The sequence below is a fragment of the Anopheles coustani genome, chromosome 2 (genome assembly GCF_943734705.1).
Source record: "Anopheles coustani chromosome 2, idAnoCousDA_361_x.2, whole genome shotgun sequence".
Lineage (NCBI taxonomy): Eukaryota > Metazoa > Arthropoda > Insecta > Diptera > Culicidae > Anopheles > Anopheles coustani.
Window position 1 is genome coordinate 52058776 of NC_071289.1, and position 24248 is coordinate 52083023.

Sequence of the window (24248 nt, forward strand, 5' to 3'; positions counted from 1 at the left end):
AAATCTGAAATGTGTTGTACTGATTTGTTTACTTTCATTAAAAATATGCAAAGGAATGTTGAAAAGTATTATTCTGTTTTAAGGTATTACGGGCGTTACCGTATTGCTAATGTAAAAAAGTATAACGAAATAATTTTCTTTTATTATTTTTTCCGATTTTATGAAACATGCTTCGTGGAAATCGTTCGAGGAATTCCCCAAACTTCCATTCTGAATATATTGGCTAAAGCTGGTTGCTGTCGAAGAAAACTTTCCAGCATTCACCGTATCGGAATAGCTGTGCTTCTGTCAAGAAACCTTCAAAGTCTCCGACACTGGTGTATTTGTCGTGTTCATGCTCCCCCAGCAGCCGGCCAAAGCAAACAGATGCAGAAGTTGCATTCCCCTCCGGTCGATCTTCTCCGGGAGGGGAGGCGTTAAAAGCCTGCAGGGGTTTTCTTCAAAACAGCATCTCCACCATCACACCATCGCCGCAGCTTTGTTGGCTTATCCCGAGGCCACTGCAGCATCGGAGCATTATTTTCTCCCCACAAATCGCCTGCACTATGGTGCCTTATGGACCGCGTGCTACTTCCCCGGTCCGACATCTAGGCAGCGCCGTGCATAATGGGGACTTTGTCTTCACGCTCGCGTTCCTTGAGCATCGAATTAGAAGTACTTTCATCCGTTTGCAGCGTACACAAAGCTGCTGCCGATGTTTAATTCTTCTAGACAGATCGAGCTGAAACGTTCGGAGCCGGCGAGGGATGATGGGTGCAAAGTTCAACGATTCGGTACACACCACGGTGTCGCGGGGTGCTTGCGTACTAGTGTTGGTGAGCTGTTTGGCTGCATCTGGCTGCATTTGCATCTCCACCGCAGCCGTCGCCGCCTGTGTATGCTGCACCAGGTTCGGGTTTCCGTTTGATGAACTCCGTGGATCGGCGTCTGGTTTTTGTCTTGTCCCCGTTAGGTGGGGCGGAACTCGGCACCATATGGTTCTTATTGCAGTACACAGGACCGTGCCATACGATTGAATTCCCATACGTTTCGATGCGCTAGAATCTGGGAAAGTTGGCTTTCAAACGATACGATTTACACCAATGGACAACGAAGAATAATGAGTTCACAAGCTTTAATAGAAAAAATCAACACCAACAGCCAAAACTGGTATTGACAGGTTCAATTAGAAGAATTTTTTTTCCAAAATTATTTGAAAATTTTCAAACATATTTTCATGTCAAAATTATGTTTGAAAATGTTTACAGATCTTTTCGGAAACATAAAACCGTAAAGAAATAATGCGACCTTTTATCCCTAGTCTTATTGCGTTATATTTATCTACCAATGCTTGTATACTCGTCAGTGATCTTTTCGTACGGTGCTGCTTTTTATTATTGTCATTTGTAATATGATAATTCATTTTTGTTTTGAACATTAACCAGGCACGAAAGCGTTGCCCACAAAGAACACAATGGATGCAAAACCTCGTCGGAACTGGCATAGATTTTACAAAACCTGAATTTACTGAAGAAAGCTGTTAATTAATGTTAATAAGTAACGGAGAGAATGGTGATAAGCAGTATCGAGAAACGATTATTCTGCAATCAGTGATAAAAATATGTAAAATCCAATTGTCAAATGTTTTGATATATAATATATAATCCATAAAATGTAAATTTATTACAAAACATTTTATTTTCAATGAGGCAAACATAATTTAGGGCGGTACATAGTATGTGTACAATGTACAATGAAATGTATGTGTTGATTCGTTCCCTTATCTATAACTGTGTTCCCGCACAAATGAGATTATTCATGTAAAATTGCTGTATTAAAAAGCGCGCGCTTCATACATTTTAGGTTAACCAATCAAACTATTCGTTTTTCGGCTGTAAGAATATGTGAGCTGCAAATATTTTATGCAAACAATTTTTAAATAATTTCAATTTCTATTCCAATGGCTCGACTCGTATTGAAACGTTTCGTTTATTTTTGAAACCGGGGGGTGTAAAGGTATTTTTGGCTTCCTCTAATTACAGCGACAAGCGCTTTTAGCGATCGTGAATCGTTGCTGGCCCAACCCGAGAGTGAGAACCTCGAAAAATAATAAACCCCTCGGGGTTATTAAACGCTCCAGCACTTTTTCAATTCGATTCCTCCATATGTTTTTTTGCTGCTTCCAGTTTGAAACCCAACCACCACCAAGTCCCCTTCTTGAAGTCGTTTTTGCTGACGGGGGTTAAAAATGTGTATCGGAATCGGGCGATCGATCGTACGAGGGCGAGAAAAAATCATGTTTCGCGAGAGGAGCACCCCCAAATAACAAAAGCAAAAGAAGGGTACATGCCGGTACCGGGAAATGCCGGAAAGGTGTGCTTCTTCGACCGAGGAAACCGAGGTGGAAAAGTGGTGTTTTTAATATGCTGTGGCGGAAGTCGGAAGGGAACGGACACCGGCCACTCTGCGCCAAAGCAAACGTTGAACGCTGGAATGGAACCGCTTTTGGTGCGCTTGTACGTGTGTGTGTGTGTGTGTGTGTGTATGTGTTTGTATGCTAATGCGCAGCGGCATATCGCCAGCTCGCATTTGAGCCTCATCATCAGCGCGATGTTAGACACGAAACATCAATTTCCAAACAGCCCAATTTTTGTCGGCTTGGCGGAGGTCACGCGAGCGGTGTATGTTTTTTCGTGGTTGCAAAACGACTCCACACTCTCGGCGCTCCCCGAATCCTCCACGACATGGTTTGGTCTGATGTTGTCTTCGGATTTACTTCGAACAAGCAAGCTCTGTGTGCCTCGAAAGTGATCGCAATCACGCACACCAGGCACCGCAGCCCTTTTTCGTTGGTAAACGGCTTTGCCAGAGCGAACGATCAATAGTAGCATGGTTCGACAACGTTTGCTAAAAATCGGGCAATAAATTTGACAACTGGCTCGGGCTCTTACCATGTCCGTCAACGCTAACTCCTGGCAATACATTATGGAACATATTTTTAGACGAATTTGATTGCCCCAAATAAACGAAATTTATTCACTAACATAAAACATGTTTCCATGTAACTCACGTTTTGTAATCATTTATAAACAACACTTGGTACACTGCAGACGAAACGAATATAAAGCCAAAAAGGTGGTAGTTGTTTTTTTTTCTAGAAAATATTCCGCTCTCTCGAATCATTGGCCATTGCAAACGAATTGACAAGCAAAGTTAGGCATAACTCCCACAATCCTGCTTGAATATTCAATAATTGTATCAAATGGGGAAAGAACCGCTTTCTGCCGAATGCATCGTGATGCATCTGTGTAAAACCATCGTTACGCATCAGTGGCATTTATTGACCAACCCCTCAGCAGCGGAAGCAAACATTCATTCAACCATGGTACCACCACGGAAAGGTTAATCATTTCGCCCATCTAACTCGACAATGCGTCCAATTTTCTCGTTTTCCGGTACACGTGTGCGTGTGCATGCTGTGTGCAGTACAGGAGTTCGTGGAGTGCAACTAACCGTATTAGCTATGGACTCAATTGCATGTGGGGGTGCATTTCGTCGAACCGATAACGGGTCACCTGCGGCAGAGCTCGCGATTAATGTTTTGCTGCTGGTTTATGCGTTGCCTGATGTTGCAAACACATTTTACATTGCGTCCAATATTCAATTTTCTATGTTGCACAGTTGATGTAAACAACTTCATATACTGCTCTTGGGGGTTAGTCAGACCGTTCTTTTTGATGCAGTCGTAGCGCGGACTGCGTCTCTGCAGTAAGTAAAGAGCGATGGCACGTTTCGCTGTGGGACGTGTTCTATATAGAATATTTACCTTGCATGCGACTCGCTGTGGTTGATAAGGAAGATTGATAAATGTATTTATGAACGACTTCCGTAGAACGTGATTAAGCGGAACGCAGGAGTTGTTGAACCGAGCGAACACCACCCACTTCCTCCATCTGTTTGTAATGATTTATTAAAACCGTTTTATTTGGGACAGCTGAAGCTAGTAATAACCCTACCAATGATTGCAAAAACAGATAAACTTTTGACCCTAAGACACATGAAGCACTAATTTTGTCTCTAACGCAGCCAATTTTGTCTGTAACGCGTCTATTTCTGCTTTGAAGTTATCTATTGTTGTCTAGGATTTCAATGTTTGGATTAATGTAAACAGTGGCTTAAGAAAAGAAAATTATTCAAAAATTTTAACAAACATCTTTAAAGACTAATAGTTTAAAATTATACGGACATTATACGGACAGGGTATAAACATTCGACGCAAGTGCCGATTGTTCAAATACGTTTATTTACCTTTGTATATAGCTACAGAAAGTATTTCGAAACATGCAAACCAAATTTACCTGGAAAATCAGTAAACAATAGATTGTAACGAATACATCATAGTGTTGAAGCATACATTTTTTACTGTTTATTACTATTGGAGGCGATTTATTTTGTAGAACAACTACGAAAACCTGTTTTAGTTTTCGACTAGAGACCAATCTGACCACCTTTGCATCCGAGACAAAATTTACTTCGAACGCATCTAAATTGAATAATGCTTTCCGTTTCCCCTTGAAAACTGTCGGTCCTTATATTTGAGCTGCACAAATTCTATGCTTCAACCGTATATCACTAAATCTTACTTATCTAAACGGAAAACAGCATTTAGTCTACGAGAAGTTGGAGGAGTTTATACGGAGGGCTCATATCTGTAAATCCATTCTCTCTTTAATGCACCATGTACAGCAAAGCGTCTTCAGCGTTTGAAGCTCTTGCGTTATGAACATGTTGTACCGATTACGGAACCCTTCTTCCGATCCGCATCAAACTGTTCCGTTTCAGATTGAACATAACAAAAAAATAATAATAATAACAAAATCTGATGCCTAAAACAATTGCGTCGATAAAGCAGCGAAGCGGATGCGTAAGCCACGTGTGCGCATTAACCCCATCTACGCATCGTCTGGTTAGGATGCGCGCTCTTTTTTAACGCTCTCCCGAGAACTCGGCGCACATACGCACCAACCACTTTTCCACCCTTTCCAGCCCTGTGTGGACTGCTGCTCGACGGTTTTCTAAGAGGGATTGCCAGCCGGCAATCCGTGGCCCGGAAGTGAGGTTTCCATTCTTTTTCCTCACCTCAACCCACTCGCTGTTTTTATTCTGCCATGAGCCCCTTTTTTTTCTTCGGCTCGACAAAAAGCTGGAGTTGTAGATGGTTATTGGCTGGTTGCTTGGTGAACCATGAGCCTGAGCCTCGATCTCGCCGCGCTGAGGAAGGGTACGGGGGAGGTTTTTTGGGTGGAAGTGAATTCATCCCGCGTATGGCGATAGCTTCCGGTTAGGCATGATTCGCGCAATAATGATCGCTTGGCAGTACGTTCACGTACGTGTGAGTTGAGGGAGGGAGGGCTGAGGTTTTAGGGCGTCTCATTTCTCGCAGAACCGGGTGTGGGTGTTTGCTGTCGAGACGTGAGTGTGCATGGTTATGATGGCGTTAGATTAACTTGCATTTTGTTGGACCATACTTCGCCAGCCGGTAGAATGTGCATTTCGCTATACGATCACATATGGGTTTCCTACGGTTGACCAACATTGCTTCTTCGCTCTGAATTGTACCACCGATTCACTATACAACTTCACGGAGAAGTTAAAAAAAATAAAATAAAATAAAAAATAACGTAAAAATTCTTCCCTCATCTCTCCAGGTTGATGTTGTTTAAGCCAAGCGCCGAGAAAAGCAGCCTGAGACGTAGATGTGTATGACAAGTTGAACAGCTTGCCTGCCAAAAATGATAATTGTCAAATGTTCCACCGCTAGTAGTGACACGCGCGATGGTGCACGTCCCGCAGCTACCGGTTCCGGATTTCGGCAGGAAGTGCCCAAACGCATCGGCCGGAAGTGGTGAAATTGGAATCGAAGAAAATGAATGAAACAAGCCAGCGGGCCGGGGAAAAACGCATTCAAAGTGTATCGTCAACATCGACGAGTGGAGTGAAAACGGAAAATAGGTGCTCCGAAAAAGGAGTGTACGTGTGTGCGTGTGTGATGAGTATGTGTATCGTCAGCCGTTATTGTTTTGTATGATCTTTCAATTTTCTAAAAAGAAAAAAGGGGAAAAAGAGTGTACGTACGCGGTGTGAAGTTGTTGGCTGCAACTAGTGACGAACGTGCGTTGCAAATTGAAGTAATTGCCGTGCCCTAGCGGGAAAAGCGGGGTTCGGTACCGGAAGGAAGAAAAAAGAGCAGTCAAGACGCAAAACTGCGACTCCCAACAACCTCCCCCGCCAACGGAACCAGCAGTGGTTCGAAGAAGATTGGAAAATTGACGGCCCGCCAAGATGGGACTTGCATCATCGAAAGCCGTCAATAGCATCGCGGTTAGCTCTCACGGGGGTGCGGAGATGGGCAACGGCAAGCTGAGCAAAGACAGTGTCATCGTCGAGACGGGCTCCTCCTACCCGTCGGGGGATATCCAGCAGCAGCCATGCTCGATACTGCCCTCGCCGTCCGGCAGCAGCGGCATCGACACCTGGAAGTCGTCGAGCTGTCACGTCCGGCAGGCGAGCATACGGTCCCGGAATTTGCAGCCGATGCCAGATGCCGGCGAACTCGATCGGCGATTCGCGAAAGTGTTGGTAAGTGGGGCCGAAGTTTCGATTTTGCTGTGCGTTGATGTACATTCCGGAATACACTCGACAGGGGACGGTATAATTATTTATCTGGCCAGCAAATAGCCTTCCAGATGGCTCACATTTGGAGGTTATCAACCAAAATTTAGTATATTAAAATAGGCTAGCCCTTAGGATAGTTTAAATTAAACAAAAACAATGGTATTTTGACATTGTGTGGTTTGGCAATTCGCTTCAAGATTCAATTTGTATTCGCCGAACATAAGCTAAGCGTGAGACACTATACCTTGTCAATTTTTACTTTCATGTTCCGACCTTTGCTGTCGCTTTCCGACACATTGCAAAGTTTGCTATACATTTTAGCATAAGCAGACTACTTAAGCTGCTCTTCTAGAAATTTGTCCGTAGAATAATCGTTTTGTTTAAATGCCAAAAATTATAATTTTGGGTTGCAAATATCAAAGAATATTTAAAAAAAAGGTCGTTAGTTCTAGTGTTGTGCTTATCGAATCTTTTGACGAGATTCATTGATATGAATCTTTCACTTAAGATTAATTTAGATGGATTCTTGAATCTTTGCGGATTCGAATCTTCAAAACTTAATGAATCTTTCGAAACCTTAACGATCTTCATGAATCTTTCATGGACCTGTAACGAATCTCCACGATTCTTTCATCGGCGTGGACTATGCGACCAAAAAACAAAGGTGGTCTCTCTACCCAGTTTTGGCTGATCACTTTTAATCAGTTGGTGTGTCTTTGGGATTCATGAATCTCTCGACGAAAGATTCATCGTATCTCTTCATCTCTAAAACGCAGATATTCATTCAGATTCATGAATATGAATCTGATTTACAAAACTCTAGTTAGTTCCCTTTTTCGAAAGAAAGGAAGAATGCTTACAGCCTGAAACAGTATGTTAATTAAAATAAGTTAATATAATGTGTCTATGTGTCTAGTTTGGGAGTGCCCATGACGCAGCGGTAGCGCGAGGAAACACCACGACACAGGTGTGGGATCGAATCTCGAGTCTGGCACCCCCCGGTATTACGAACGGCTGACTTCCGATATCAATAATATACCGTCTTTCGGTCACCGAAAACTCTCTTCGAAGAGAGGCCTTGTCCCACTTGGGGATGTCGTGATACATTAAAAAAATGTATCTATTAAGTTTGTATTGAAAAGGGTGAGGTTTTCTGCCGTAATGTCATTCATAGTGAAAGTTTCCAAAAGCTTTTAAAAATGCATAAAGCAACAAACACTTCTATATTTATGGCTACCATGGCTATCACTGGCAGCATGAACGTTCGAAAGCCATACTTTATAGTTTGAAAAGTAATATCAACAACATTAAAACATCCAAAACTTTGTGTTTGTCGTAATGAAAAATAAATATTCAGGTACTCAAAATATACAGTTAGTAAATAAAGTCTCCGTACAGTCATCAGTTTTAACTTTGAGCCTTATTATCGCTGAGATTACATGGCCTACGGCAAACATTAAACGACACGTATTAGAATAACTTCTATTGCTCTCAATACACATGCTGCTAAGACTCCTTTTAAAGGAAACCCGCAAAAAGGCTTGAAATCGATGCCAATCAAGCCTTCAAGCTCAAATTGGTGACTTTACGGTTATATTATAAATATGTGATAGAACATTATTGATATTCAACTAGCAAGTCATTTTTGAAAAAATTGAAACTAAATGTTCAAATCAAACAACCAATAGTAACGCTAACAAACCTTTCCTGTTTGAACGCTTTATGCTCAATACCAAAGATAAATTTTAGTGCAAATCGGCCAGGTTGTCTCCAAAACGAATGGCGTGGTATTTACAAGGACATTCAAAACCGATTCAAAAATTCTGTTGCAGCATTATCAAACTTCTTGTATTAAAATGTTTCTTTGTTTATCTAATGATCAGAGTATTCTCGACTTGACAACAAGATTAGGAGAGGTTAACCGGGATACTGTTATGCGATACTTCTGACGTACGAAAACTAAGAGATTAAAATTATCATCTCCTCAAACAAACCGGAGCTCCATACGTGTCCATCGCCTCAGCTTACCGTTTCCGCTGGTTTATCTTCCGGGACTATGTTGAATGTATGCTGTGGCTGTGATGGGACACACAGCTTGGTCAAGGGTACATTTCAGTGTGTCTCTCGTTAAAGCACCATCAGGGGGTCCGAAAAGGTTGCCCGGGCTGTACCATAAAATGCTAATTTAGTAACATTGAAATATTAGTCAATGAGCGGTAATTATCGTGCTTTTTCATGTTTCTCTTCCACCATTTTCCGGGACGGTGTTTTGTTCTACAAGTTTTCATGCTTGTGTGAACACGCATCAACGAACGAATTCACACGCATGTTGCGAATCAAGTTGAAGGCGAAACGTGTACTGGCGTGTTGTGGGCTAGAAGATGCCTTGGGAAAAACCCAGGACGTGTACGTTTGTCGCCTGGACGACCGGTGGCGGAATATCCTTCTTTTACCCATCGGGAAAGCTTTAAGGAAATCTTAGCAGGAGATGTTTGCACCGATAGAATGTAATAAATTATTTTTCAAAAGCGCTCTTTTTTCCTCATGTTTTATGTAAACCTTGTTTCCCCAAACATGTTTGCAGGTTTTATTTTTATCTCGTGACTATCCGATCGTGCATATTGATCGGAAGTAACAATAAATAGCAAACCGTTCGTAAGACCATGGCGTCACACCCAAAAGGCGTGTTACTCATAATCCAGCTCTCCCCCAATGACTTCCAAGGGTGGTGGGATGTCAAAAAATGATGCTTGAATTGAAGTAGGTCTGAGTCACCCCCGAAGGTTGATGTAGGCAAAATGACTTCATCCAATCGACGGTGTTTGATAATAAAATACGCACACGTCTGTGAAAGGCCTTTTTGTATCGTTATTTTATATTTTTTGTTTGGTTCCGTTCCGCTGATCGTCATCTAGCGACACAAGGCAGGAATAAGTCGGTAGAATCACTTGAGTCGATCCAAACCCCCGCCGCGTTCGTTCGTAACATGGCTTGGTGAAGTATTTTGCATTGCTTTGCACCAACACAACAACCAGACACCGCCAGACGAACGACGCAACGTGAGAAGCAAGCAGCAGCGGAACTCCATTCCCCGGTTCCTATATGCTGTTTGAGATGGAGTTCGCCCTCACCGGAGCTCGGAGGCTTAGGTTAAAGTTGTTGAAGTTTTTCTCTTGTTATTGTTCGTGGCGGAGGGGATGTCACTGGAAGACGATGTGTGCCAGTCATCAGAGAAACCGATGACTAGGAACGACGTGCCGGAGGATTATGGCAGCGGACCATGGAAAAGATGAGAAGTGCATAAATATTGACTCACCATTACGCTCGGTTTCCTGGAGTATTCGGGACTCGCTTTCCAGTTCTTCTTATTCGGAGATGAAACGAGCCTGTGCCGAGTGTGAGAAGAAAATCATGATTTCTAGCAAAACATATTCTTCCGCGGAAGCGCAGAATGTTTTCTTTTATTCAGCTGCATCCGGACTTTCCATTGAATTTGATGTCTAGAGTTGTATTGAGGTGATGTTTATGAGTGCAGATGTTTGCATCTAGTCATAACCCAATTTGTCATACTTTTACTGTTAATTATTGGATGATATAGATTTTGCTCAAATTCAACTGGCATTACTTGAAAATTTAATATATGTACTTCGATATCAGCAATTCGTGTCTTTTTCTAGAATATTTTCCCATGGTTATTGATGCTCAAATTTGTTGAAGCTAGTTTATTTGGCATTCACATCATCACTTCTTTTTTCATTCAGCAAAGAAATAGACGAATAATCAAATTTGCTTGCGCAACAACGTGCAATGCGGTGTGGGTCAAGTTATTTTTTGTAAACTCTCCGAACCATACACACCATAATTCCAGTAATTTGTTCCGCCGTTTAAACCGTGTTCTGTGCACGTAATGAAACATACAAGGCCAGCTTGGAGTGAAACTTTTTCACTCAACAACCATTCACCCGCTCAGACTCGGACTCAGCCATTTACCCCATAAGTCCGGAACACAAGTAACCAAGGTAGCGAAAGCGATTCTACGCGACAATGTTCTAACACTGCTCGGTGTGTTGGAAAAATTACACAATGCGCCTCTGTGTCGGTGGCAGTTGACACGATCTGTCGATGATGATGTTAGTTCTGTTCTGCGATGAGACTATGATCCCTTTTGAGACTAGAATTTATAAACGGAAAGCATCGATGGGCTGTTTTTATTGTTTGACTATTATGTTTGAATATTGGCGATATATTTCTTATTCATTTTGTTCAATTAATGATATATTATTATATATTATTAATGTTTAGGAGTTGCTATATCTGTAGAAACCCATTTTCTAACAATGCTTATATCTTAAACCATACCGCGTTCCGCAACGTGTTGTAAAGAGATAACATTTATTTCACAATCAAAATTGAATATGGTTAGTACGGGGAACTCACCTTTTTATAGTGTTAATATGAGTTCATTCTAATTAAATGCCAAGTTTGAGAGCTAATGTACTTGTATTTTACGAGAAATTCGTTAAAATCAACGTAGATATTTTGGGCCATTATGCTCTGTAGGTTTTCATTATAAGAAATAATGTTTTTCTCAAAATCTAACTGATTTTGGGAATTATCATGCATTTTTAAGGATAAGGAGGAGCGACTTCCTTGTCTAAAAATGAAAAAATAGAACCAGCTCGAAGTTGTAGCAAAGTTTAAATTTCATGCGGTATGAATACTTTTTTCACAGAAATTGTTTCTGAAATAATATGGACCATGGGCATGATAAAGCCATGGACATAAAATAGCCAAATCGATTGAAATAGTGTTCAGCACGATAAATTTGTATATAAATCCTTCGAAGGCGTTCAAACCACACACAATGCATTCATTGCCTAAGGCATGACTCAATCAATCAACTCGCTAGAGTCCTTTTTTTCCTTGAGCGTACGATACTTGGTGGGTTATTTTTAAACAATGAATTTATTTCATAAAATAACGACCTGATACATCCGCCAGCATTCTATTAACTTTACAAACGACAACCTATGCAAGGTAAAATGAAAAAGACGACAGTCTGCATTCAATTACTTTGTCGATAAATGCGAGATAAGCTATTTTACCGGTCAACGTTACAGCTAGGGAAGGCATTTGTTCGATAAGCGGAAATGATTGCAACATTACTCACAATCAACACGGCGATCATTGAACTATAAATTTTATTAAAACAAATATCACCAGCGGTTCTACGGCGCAAATGACACTGAACAAATGTCAATTGAAACATTTTCAGTTGCGAATTATTTTCAGCACAATATCATAATCGATGCAAAACGCATAGGGCGCAACTAACACCATGCCATAGGATTGGAGGTTCCAGAAGAGTAGGCTGTGTTGTTTCTTGCTTTCAACTCCAAGCAATCTTTCGGTGGTGTTTGAGGTTGACATTTGAATTAGAAAATGCCCTCTACGTAAGCCCACAGGGCTAACTTCTTCTTCATCGCATCGTCGGCGTGGCAATCGGTTTTCGGAAAGTAGTTCAAGCGTGACTGCTTGGGTTTTGTCTTTGACAGCCAAAGTTAGTTGAGAAGCGGTGCCACACACTGCCGACGATCTCCGCTCTGCGCCATGAATGCTGGGGTCTCTCGGTAACCTCCCGGTAACCGCTTATGGTGGGGAGCCCCGACCGAAAAGGACTGTTCAGTTGAACTCGATCGTTAGTTTCGTGGATCGAGAGAGAGAGATCGGTAGGCGTGCTGGATCTGGTGTGTGCCAACGTTAACTGATTTGTTCTTCCATTGCTGTCTGACCTTGTCCGGCATCATTTAGCGATGTCGGTTACAGGACGGCGAAGAAATTGCGAAAATAGCGTTAATGCAATTTAAACGTAAGTTCTGTCAATTTAAGAATGTTTCATTTGCTTTGCGGTAGTGTAATTTAAACAATTTGAACATATTTTACGAACGTAATGTTTATCGTCTATTCCTGCATTCAAAAGACAGGCCGAATCGAAGTGGGATGACTCAGACCGGTGAATCATGTAAAATATACTGATGGATATGATCATGGATGATTCGGTTATCTGACAAGAGTGAATATCTACACTGTTCTCCCTACGTTAGCGATATGAAAACGATAATGAACAGTTACAATACTGTACGTTTAATGTAAATTGTTATTGACTTTATATACATAAGTAAGGCTTAAAGGGATTAAAAAAATGGAATAATTAATAATAAATTGACGGTTGTTCAACTTTGATATCATTCATTATATATGAAACTCCAATGTAACAAGCGCCAAAAACGTTCAAATTCAGCTTACAAGAAAAAAGGTGTGATAAACTTTACGTCAAATATATTATGAATCACCTCATATTTGTTCCAAACGATCCGAAAATGTATTATTGGAAGCATAAAATAATTGTTGTTTTTTTCCTTATTCATATTGGTGATCCGGGAAACAGTTTATTTCGCGTTTTTCTACATTAGTGTAAACTAGGTGTTCGTACAATTTCAAACACTTTCTTTTAATAGTGAGCAATGTCCACTTATCCTAAGAATTATAATTTTACCATGAATTTTGTTTGTTACAATCGTCTAAAATGCAATCATGGATGTGTTTCATGTGTTTCTAAAATTATTTGCTAACTTTGATGCTTTGTTTACACAAATTTCACCTATACTGAGGCGACCCTTCGGTGCAAGGGTGTGGTTTGATGAGCTGCAAATAAACGGAACAGCAAAATTGATGCCATTGATGACTGCGTTCAGTACCGCACCGCAGATAACACGGTTCAGGGTGGCGAAAGAAAAAAAAGAGGGGAACAAAGTGGCTTTATGTGTTCAATGAAAATGACCGACCACCAGGGGGCAATCATATTTACGACGCGACCCTAGGCGGCCACCATCCTCTTTGTCGCGTGATGTTTTATTTAGGTCAAATAGGATATGGCGTGTGCGGGATATTGGAAAGGTCAAGTTATGGTTGTGCTGAAGTTTGTTTTTAAAATGCTGTGTAATTATTCTTCTTTGATACTAGTATTTCAAACTTTCAAATATTTTTGTTATTTAGAACATGGAACCTAAAAACGCTAGAAGTGGTCAGATTAAAATCTAACCACTTCCGCTTCTTACGGCTTCTGAATGTTAGTGTGAATGAATTATGAATTCAGTTTCGTTGTTCAGCTACCGTTTTCGTGGAGCATAAGGTCAATGCCATGCTCTCTCATAACGTATAAAAATTACGACGCATAGAGTAATGTATGTATTTGGAACTGTGTTTGTGGTCGCACAATCGCTCTCTCACACACTTGGACCCTTTGGACTTACCTTCAACAGGATGTTTGCCAAGATTTGCCTCATATGAGGAACCAATAAATCAGTGCTTTGAGCAAGCAATGGTGCTGGTTGTTAATCATACTCCACGTCTGAAGAGCTCTTGTGTAGAAAATTGCTATCGCCTTAAGATGAAGTGGCTTTCGCTACTACTGTGGAACGTTGTAAAGTGCTGAGACCGGCACGGGAATCCATGTTTGGTTCTAAAATAGAACAGGGTGACACGAATCCACAGATAAGCCTTTCTTGAAGTCGTTACCCCGCCAATGAGCGGTTATAAAGAGGGAGACGCCCGTCCGATCCTTATCGGTTGAACACATTCGCTTCCTATCGAGAAACGGCGGAAATGAAAAGACGGAGCTTTGTCAATTGCAGCACCGTTGGTTGGCCTGAGCGGGTACCGTAATGTCAAAAGATTATCAGAGAAATTTCAATGTGCCCAGCTGGCTTTCGCGTAAACCGTGAGCCGTGTACCGGCGCAACGTTGGAGCTGCTCGCCGAAGCGCGGCGTTCATCCATTTCGATGTGATCCGCTTAGGGTCGCTCGTTGGGAAAAATTGGTGAAGTTGAGAAACGTTACAGTGGCCCAAGCCCAACGAGCCCAACGCCGTATATGAGATGATGACATGGGTACGTTGAGTTATTTTTTTAAAACGCTCGCGCACCGAAAGAAAACAGATCCGTCCCATAACTCCACAAAACCCGGGGACCGCCTCTATGGCCGTGTGCGGTTGGAGTGCAATTAATCACTGCGTCTGCCGCTGCTACAAGTGACTCTCGAGAGTTGATTCGGTGCCGAGAATGCATCCTACCCTGAAACCGTTTTGGAGATGGAAACCCATCGCTCCGGAGAGGCCACGCACGGCTGCTGCTACTCGAATGTGGCCGCCCGATATTTCTATTTCCAAGCGGATCGTAAATACCCCGACGTATCCGGGACGACGAAAGTGTAGCATCGAAGGGAAAGGCTGCCAAGCAACGGCCAAACTGTGTGCCGTCTTCTTGGTAATGATTCCCCCGGGGAACAGGGTGATCCCACGATGGGGTCATACGATGTCGTTGGAGTCTCAAACGGTTCCGAGTTTATTGGCAATGAAAATTAATACGAGCCATCGTCTACGTTTTTAACGGAACTCCGCGGTGACAGAGAAGCGAAGAGCGATAGCGTTCAGCTGCGTCATTAAAATGTTGATTTTTGTTTACGTTTACGAGGGTTGCCTTTTAAGTTTCGGGATTTGGAAAAACTGGTGATGCAATCTGTTAATTAATAATTTTATCGTAAAGTTTGACGTTTTTGAGGTTATCCGTTCTCAGAACGTTTTGACATACGAACGCTATTTGTGTTGTTAAAAAAATGTTTAAAGTTTCAATCGATAGGAGTCTTTTTTGTGAGATCTTCGCTTCTTCAGGTGTTGAAAAACGTTGACCTCTCAGTTTATTTTTTACGTACGGGAATTAAAAGAAGTCATTTGGTGCTAGATCCAGGACTATATGGAGGATGACTCATCAAATCGATGTTTTGAGTACTCAAAAATGCAGTTGTTTGAGCCGATGTGTGAGAGCTCGCATTGTCGTGGTGATGGGTGATCCGTCGACAGCGGTTGAATTTCATGATATCTTGGAAGACAACTGGCAGACAAATTGTTGTGTACCACTCAGAATAGACTGTTCTGCGTTGTTCTAGAGGTTTGGTTGCGATATATCCAGTTTTTCCGAAAAAACATGCGACCATTTGCTTGGAAGTGCTTCGTGCGTGAACAACTTTGGTTGAATTCGGCTCATCTTGAAACACCCATACAGTCGATTGCAGTTTAGTTTCGGGCTCATTCGCGTAAATCCACGACTCATCAGCTGTCACGATATTAAAGACGTGTTTTGAAGCACCGCAATCGTATTTTTCGAGCATTTCTTCCGGCCAATCGACACGAGTCTTTTTTTGAGTGATTGACAAATTGCGTGAAATCCAACACGAGCAAATTTTTTTGACAGTTAAATGTTCATGCAATATTAATTATATGCTGGTCCCAGTAATACCTAAGGTTGTCTCTATCTCACAAAAAGTCACATGACGATCTTGCAATATCGGTTCACGCACAGCATCAATTGTTTTCGGAACGACAACTGATTTTGGACGACCTTCACGAAATTCATCTTGGAGTGAACTCCGACCACGATTTAATTTTCCAAACCATCGATAAATACTGATCATTGATGGAGCTTCATCACCAAAAGTTGAATTAAGTTCATTCATGCACTACTGCTGTGTCAATTCACGTCGAAAGTTGCAAAAAATAATCGCACGAAAATGTCCACGACGCAATTCCACAATTTGGCTGACATTGACACTTTTAACATTTTTTTAACAACACAAATAGCGCTCGTATGTCAAAACGTTCTGAGTACGTATAACCTCAAAAACGTCAAACTTTACGATAAAATTGTTAGTTGGTAGATTGCATCACCAGTTTTTTCAAATCCCGAAACTTAAAAGGCAACCTACGTACTACGGTGCATGTTTTTGAACCTCAATAACCCGGACTGAAACAAGTCCTAAGACATGACGCAAAAGGCACGATTTTATTTCTGCATAGATCATAGTAAAACGTTACAAACTAATGGACCAGTAAACGACAAAATTTTAAGCGGCCACCATTTTGTAATGTACATAGCCAATCTGGTACATGCCCTGTTTTTAGGATCGGTGGAAATTGTAATCGTTTTCACAATATGAATTACTTACATACGACTAAGTTCACCATTCCATTGTCCAGTGTACGGTGTAATTATTTTAAATGGTAAATAATGGCCTTTCAGTGAACCCGCAAGACATTCGTCACCAGAGAAGCCAGCCCTAGTGGGAGGATACAATCATTCAAACACATGGCTTATCCCTGTCATGGACGCCAAAATTGTGACAGTGGAGGTTCGGATGAATTTTCAAAATGTAACCAGCATGTTTTGTGTCTATTTAACATGCTGTAAATTGCCTGCATAAACTCCAACTAAATGTAAAATGAGTTGTTGTTTTACAACCGTGAAGACCAATGTACAGGATAAAAACACAGTTTTTAAATATTGATGATTCTGGTTACGTGAAATGTGCGTTTGATTGAATTTTTTACGTTTTTTTAAAGCCATTGATGCATAAAAAATATTTATGCATAATAGAATCACGTGCACGTTTTTTAAAATCATATGTAAATTTAGATTTTTCAACATCATCTATTACTTTGCGAACCTACAATTGTCAAATTGTGGTACTTTTTTATTGTAAGGATAACGGTTAAAACTCTATGCGTAGAAATGTATTCTATGCAATGGTTATTTCTTATTCATCTAATATACTTCAGTTTCTGACGGAATCATTTCCAAACATACCATTAATTGAATTAGAAGAACAGATATAACATTTTGTGTTATCCCGTTATTCTCCATAGCTCCCGTTGCTTCATTTGTGGGCCAACACTGAATTTCTCGAGTTGAGTTAAAGTAACTGATCATTTTAACGATGCTTGTCCTCAATGTACAAGACAAGTTTTATCTGATGCGCTTTGTAATAAAAGAAAGATTGAGAACATATCGTACAACGGTTTGTTTGCTTGAAATCCCATCTGGCGTTGCACTTTGTTTGACTGGATTCAATATATCCGAGGCGTAAAAGGAATGTGATGCCCGTATGAAGTATTCGATCGTTTAGAAAATGGAATAGAGCCATTATTCCCGCTGATTCGGAGCATGTTTCTATCTGCACCGTATCGTCTACTCCTACGAAAAATATAACCAAGTGACAGGTTCTCCCCATTCCTTTACAGCCCACGAGCCCTGCCCTGCGTGTGGGTGTTTTTTATGTGAAGCTGAGGGAATTGAGTTAATTACGAAATAGTTTATTTGAATACCGGTTCTAGCTGTAGCCTAGTGGCGGGCAGTGGACTAGAAACTGGAACTCTCTACCAGCGTCACTGTAGCGTCGCGAGCAAGTCGTCATAATCAAAGCAAACACGATCCGATGGCTGGACGTTGGTAAACAGGACGTTCGGCAATGAGACGATCAAGTTGATCGAGTAAGGTGAAAAGGCAGGCCAGCAGGACCTGATCTTGAGCCGCGTGCAGGTTAAATTACGAAAGCTTTTACCAGGCTTTAGTTTAAGCCTAATTTACAGGCTTGAATATCGGACTTGAAGGTTTTCTTACTTTTCAAGGTGTTTGAAGTCTGAAATTGAGTCTGAATAGTACACCTCATTTGGTGTGAGATGCTTAAAAAATGAATATTAGATGTAGAAGCCTCTTTTTTTTCAAAACATAACATATTATTATGTTGGTGATTTACAATATGATGACTAACATTTTGTGTTTTATCGTTAAATTGAAGCAAATGTCACGATATATTTAGTTTTTGTACAGCAAGAACTAATGCCTATTTTTCTTACTGATAAAAAAAGAAGATGGTGTGGTAGAGCGGTTCCTTATGGTTGCAAATAATACCAATACCCAAGAATAAACAAACATCAACGGGATAAAGGAAACCGTAATCAGCCCGACACCGATTTCCAGTTCATTCATACAGTGTCGTTCGCGTAATCGTAGTGGTTTTATCAGACGATTATTCGGAACCAGCAGACGACTGGTGGTTGCAAAAAAAAAAACACAAAAGAACAGATCAGTCAAAACGGAGAGAACATTGAGTGTGGGCACATTATTTAAATTGATTACAAGGATAAATCGCTCAAAGCCGGTTTGCGAAACGATTTTGCTTTTGTGTCACTCTAAATCGTTGGGAAACCTTGAGGATTATTATTGTCCATTAACAATGTTTTTCAACATTAATCCGAAATGTGTGTTAAAAACTGATGAATAGAAATTGAAGTTAAAAAATACATTCGCCTCCATCAAGTACTGTTTCTTTTTAATCATGTTCTCCTTTTGTTGAACATTTTTTAATTTCCGGTAATTCATAGACAATGTAACTAAACGTTTTATGTGAAATTTAACATTAATTTATGTTGTATAAAAATGCAAAAGAGGTGTTTATAGCCGTGGTACCCCGTAATGATGTCAACATAAAATAATATAAATTCTAGTAAATAAATCATTTGATGCTTATTGTTCCTTGTGGTTACAGCGACTCGTAAACAAACTGTTGAACGTTTTGTGGACAATTAGTTTGTACATTTACCGTACCGTATCGGTTGCTGCACGCCAATTAACTCCAACTCCATAGTTCCTATATAGCCAGTGACCCATAGTTGAGTCATGAGGTACGATTGTGGTCTTCTTTTACGGTTTAATTCGTACACATCTTAGTGGCCTGGCGTCGGGAACGAATTCCACCGCCAATCCAACCTTCGATCTGCCACAGCCGGTAATCAAATTCGAGCGCAGGGGAGGCCTTGAAGCGTAAAATTAATGTTAAAACTATGGTCAACCATCACCGTCCGTCACCGAGCGCCTCGTAAGTCGTAAGTCAAGTCGCGTAACTGCACCCTCCGAGACTCGTGCGACTATGAATCATTCGTTGTGCAACCGGGCATCATCCACCCGCAACTCCAGTGCGTTGCAAATTTTGCGGCCTGCGTATCGCCTGATCCGAAGCAAAAGCTCCTCAGCTATTCTGCGTTCGACCGACCATGTGTGGTGTCGCCATTAATCGACGTCCGTAAGCGCAGCCCACGAAACTTGCGCGGGACCTCCTTTGACTTCGACGGTCTTCCGTTTGTCTTTTTCCAACATCGCAAACCTAACCAGCGCACCGCCGGGATTAACCAACGAACGGATCTCTATGCACGTTTTCTTTCCGCCCATCGGGTTTTATGGTCTCGCAGAAAAAGGTGTGCGACTCCTAGTGGCAACCTTCTCCCTAGCGGAGCGACAAAAAGAAAATCAAACCACAGTTTTGCGACCTGAATCCGTCCGTCCGTGAGACCACCATCGCCATATGTGACGCCAGTTCATGTTGCTTCTTGAGCTTTTCCTTTTTCAAAACTGCTATTATTCTAGCTTCCTCACAGAATGAAAGTAAAAGCTTTTTCGCTGATGGCTACGAGTAACGTATTGTGCTTTATACTTACGCACATCGGCCTTCATTTATGGACGCCTAATGGCGTGTTTTTCATTTAGTTCGTGACAACAACCCGTTTATTGCGGGTAAAAGAATGTGAGGATTAAAAAGATACAACTACTAACAACCACTATGTGAGGTCAGTTGGCGCCACCTTTCTGCACTTGATTTGTATTGTGATGTGCTGTTTTCAAAAGGATACTACATGCCAGAACTTGACCTCCAAAACTGAAAAAAATCATAAGTAGATAATCTAAAGACCTAGACATTACACTTTTTTTTAAATAAGTTGTTTGGTCATTTTATGAATCGTAACATACAACATAACTGTAAGATAAAATATTTCATAGTTTTGTTTTTATACGTTGGTTTTTATACTTATTTTGCTACATTTTGTACTTTTGGATAAATAATACTGTTGCAAAACAAAGCAACGGATGATGTACTTCTAAATTCATTTCTTCTCTTATACTTGAAATTTGATTGATAATTTGATTTGATTGATAACAAATGATTTTATCATTGCGCGATTTTTTAGTATTTTAAATCACTCAGTTTCGAGAATTTTTGACTAAAGCAAATAATGTTTTGTTTCGCATTAGCAACGAAGATTGAATTCCTTCTTTGTGGCAGTACAATAATAAACTTGTTATTTTATTGCTGAAAGTCGAAGCCGTGTAAGGTTGCAGCTTATGTATTTCATAAATGTCATTTGAATATTCTTTCCTATCCAGTTGCTTTTTGTTGTTCATTCACATGGCTTGCGTGGCAGAGAACAGTGTTGAACAATTTTCTAATTTACCTAAATTTTCTCTGATTTCTTACAGGCATCCATGGATCTTCCACCAGACAAAGCAAAGCTGCTGAAAAACTACGACAACGAGAAAAAGTGGGATATTATATGTGATCAGGTAGGTGGCCCGTTCCAACAAGATCCAATCACCCATATTAAGGCATTAACATATCGGTGAATGTTGCATATCATATGCCATCAGCTCAAGAAAAGGAGGACTGGAGATTGTTCTACTGCGTGATGTGCAAACGATACCCGTGGTTTGGCTGTACATAAGTGAGAAATGAGCACATGCTTCGTTGTTTTAGAACGAAACTACGCCTCTGATGAAGCGTCAAGGCTAGTACCGCCGACATTTCAGCGCATAATCAATTGTAGTTTAACATCTGCATCAAGCAACACCATTTCTAACGTCTTGTAGTGTTGCTTATCGTTGTCCAGAGAAGGGATCAAAATTGCGTGTGTGTCTCGCGAAGATTTATGGCTCAATTAGGAAGTCAACCAGCTTTACGTGAAGCGGTCAATGCGGGCTTATGATGGATGGTCAATACAAAACAACCAGACAGCCAAACGAACCTGGCACGGTTGGTTGGTTTGATATGGGATTGGCACAATGGAACAAAATACTCAGCACATTCTCAGCATTGTGCACATAGCGTTATCCCATATGACATCATCTTCGGAACTGAGTGAATGCAATAAAGAAGCTGCAGCAAACCGAGTCGGAGAATTTTCTACCTACGTGATTTAAGCGACGCAAAGCTTTGACTTGTTAGTAGCATAGATGCGAAGCGGAAACAATGGGTATAGGTAGTTTAGCTTGGGAAAAGTCAAACAAATGTCAATGCCAGAATACAAATACCTATCGTGGGACGACGATGGCAGACAACATTCCTTCCAACCACATGTACCGTTAACTCTTATCGGCTGACGTTGGACACATTCGAAGTTAAAAAATTTCTCATTTCACTCAATTTTTATTCCTTTTTTGATATGAAATCATCAATAACTCCATAGTTTTCTGTGAAAAAATTGAAGAGTAATTTTTTTTTATATTTACAATTAACAAACATTTAAGTCGTTTAAAAACTGAAAAAATCGTTAATTGTGAAATGTTTGAAATAAAAAAAATAATTTTAAGCGTTATTTCTAAATTTTGAAATTTGCTGGATTATATGGTAATCGCTGGTCTCTCGTGTATCGTCGATATTGGGGCCAATCATCATCTATGCTTTGTTTATGTTTCACAATTTGGTAAAAGTTGCAGCATTTTTTGAAGCTACAGCTATGTTGTATATTGTCAAAAATACAAAAACTATGCTGAATAATCACAACATTTCGATAAATATACGATTAAAGCGCAATCGAATGAACGTTTGTTTACGTTCTGACAAGATTACGAATGCGATTATCGGGTAGGAAACCCGAAATTCTTTTTGATAGCTCGAGCAGCGGAATTACATGATTACGCTTCGTTTCCCGTGCCCTTTAGAGTATCAATCTTTTAATTTTATCCCAGGAAAATAAAACACGAGAAACCTACGTTTGGCGACCCTTCCTTCATCAATACTAAATGCAAATAGTTCAGTTTAATCATTTTTACTTTTTTATATTGTTTATTTACTTTCATTTGTAAGTAAATCCACAGACTCGTCACGCATTTGATAAGACACGCAACTTTTTAGCAAAATAATTCCAACATTAACGTTTAACAAAATATAGGCATAAAGTACGGGACTCTTGACAGCTTTGGATCTCAAGCAGATGCTTTTGTTTACCCTATGATCCGCCCTTGGTAGTGTTGCCTACTGCGTCAACTCACATCATAAATTGATAAGTTCTTTTAGTTACAATTTTTAAAATATGATTTACATGAACTAACATATAATTAATGTTTTTTTCATTCGATTGTTCCAAATCTAGTACTTGGAAATAGTATCGAAGGGGAATATAATTTGCTATGTTCCATTAAATTATATGCATTTTTATATTATTTCTATTTTTAAATGTCAGGCCAGACCGAAAATAAGGATCATTAAAAATGTAGAACTGACTAGTTTGATTTCTTGTTGTTTCATACAAATTGAGCACATATGAGTTGTTGATATTTCAACACCACTTTCAACAATCGATAGTCATGGGGACCTAAATTTCTGATATTAGGCCTTTTTTATAAGGAAAAATTAGGTAAACGGGGCACCAAACCCAGGGCCTATTGATGAAGAAAACAAAAATTAACTTTAAGTGTTACGCTCATTAATGCAATTTACATTTACTTCGTGCGCCTGATGCGCGTGCCTAACGATCACCGAAATGGCAGCGCAAGTCGTTTCGTAACACAGAAAATGCTCGAATAATACTCTGCTCAAGTGTCTTCGGAGCACAAACAAAAGTTTGTCCATACCGTGAGCAATATCTGCATGGTTTTATCTCTTCTGCCCGATGCGCTTCAGACGTTTGCAGCATTACCTAGGACTGGCTGGCTTTTCATCTGCAAGGTAATTTATCACATTGCGCTCGTCTATTGGTTGCATAAGCAGGTTGCTTTGCATCTTCTACCATTATCTGCGGGCCGTTCTCAAAGCGCAAATGGAGTCAAAATGGGAACACGGAGCACAGCGGAACCACTTTCACTGCAGTTGGCATTTCGTGAAAAGCTACACTTTTAGTCAAAGCCGTCCGAAAATCACTAGCCGTAAACCTTTAATATGCAAAATGGTGCGTCAAGAAACCGGTATAAATCACAGGCTTTGAACGAAATGAGGAAAAGTACAAACTTATACCAATGCCAAATCCGTTCAATGATTGGTTGAAAACTCAAGCCATAATCTGGAGCCGTAAGACAGACGGCGGCCCATTCGTCTGTCATGTTGTTTTCGATGGCCAAGAAGGCCGTCCAAAACGCTTCTTGAGAGGGAGCACTCGTCCTGAGGTGGCTATTGTTGTGATTGGCGTAGCTCCAAGCAAGCGCTGTCGACTATGCATGAGCGATTATGTCACACACATCTGGTTTTGGGACGCGAGTTTCAGACGCAGCACGATTTAGTCACGGTTTCGAAATTCATCTAACCTTGGTTTCATAGCTTTCTATTAATCTTGTACGTTAATTGCCAACATGACACAGACCTTGAACTGCTTCACGATTTTGCATGGGTTCCAAGACATTCGTTTTTGCCTTTATTTGTTCGCACAAAAATTCAAACGGAAGAGGCCAACAAAAAGAACCAAGAACTGCTCTACTCCAAGATGATCTGCCATCTGATGTAGGGTAGAAAACCGCAATAGAAACCGCAAAATAATCTACATAAAAACAATTAACACTTTTTAACGCACACCGACAAAACGCTCAAAATGTTTCCATCAGTGCATAAAAAAGGGGCGCTCTGCCGTAACAGTCGGGAATGTGTAAATATTTATCTCCATCAAT

At 40.6% G+C, this 24248-nt stretch overlaps 1 protein-coding gene across 1 annotated transcript in view; it reads left to right on the forward strand.

Moving 5' to 3' along the window:
• The window catches only part of LOC131267620 (formin-like protein), a 38384-nt gene that overhangs the window by 2870 nt on the left and 11266 nt on the right, over positions 1–24248 (forward strand). Inside the window, exons 2-3 of the mRNA XM_058270537.1 lie at positions 5688–6618; positions 20856–20939. Of these exons, the coding sequence (XP_058126520.1) occupies positions 6322–6618; positions 20856–20939 (381 nt within the window). The 5' untranslated portion in view covers positions 5688–6321. The remainder of the gene's footprint in view (positions 1–5687; positions 6619–20855; positions 20940–24248) is intronic.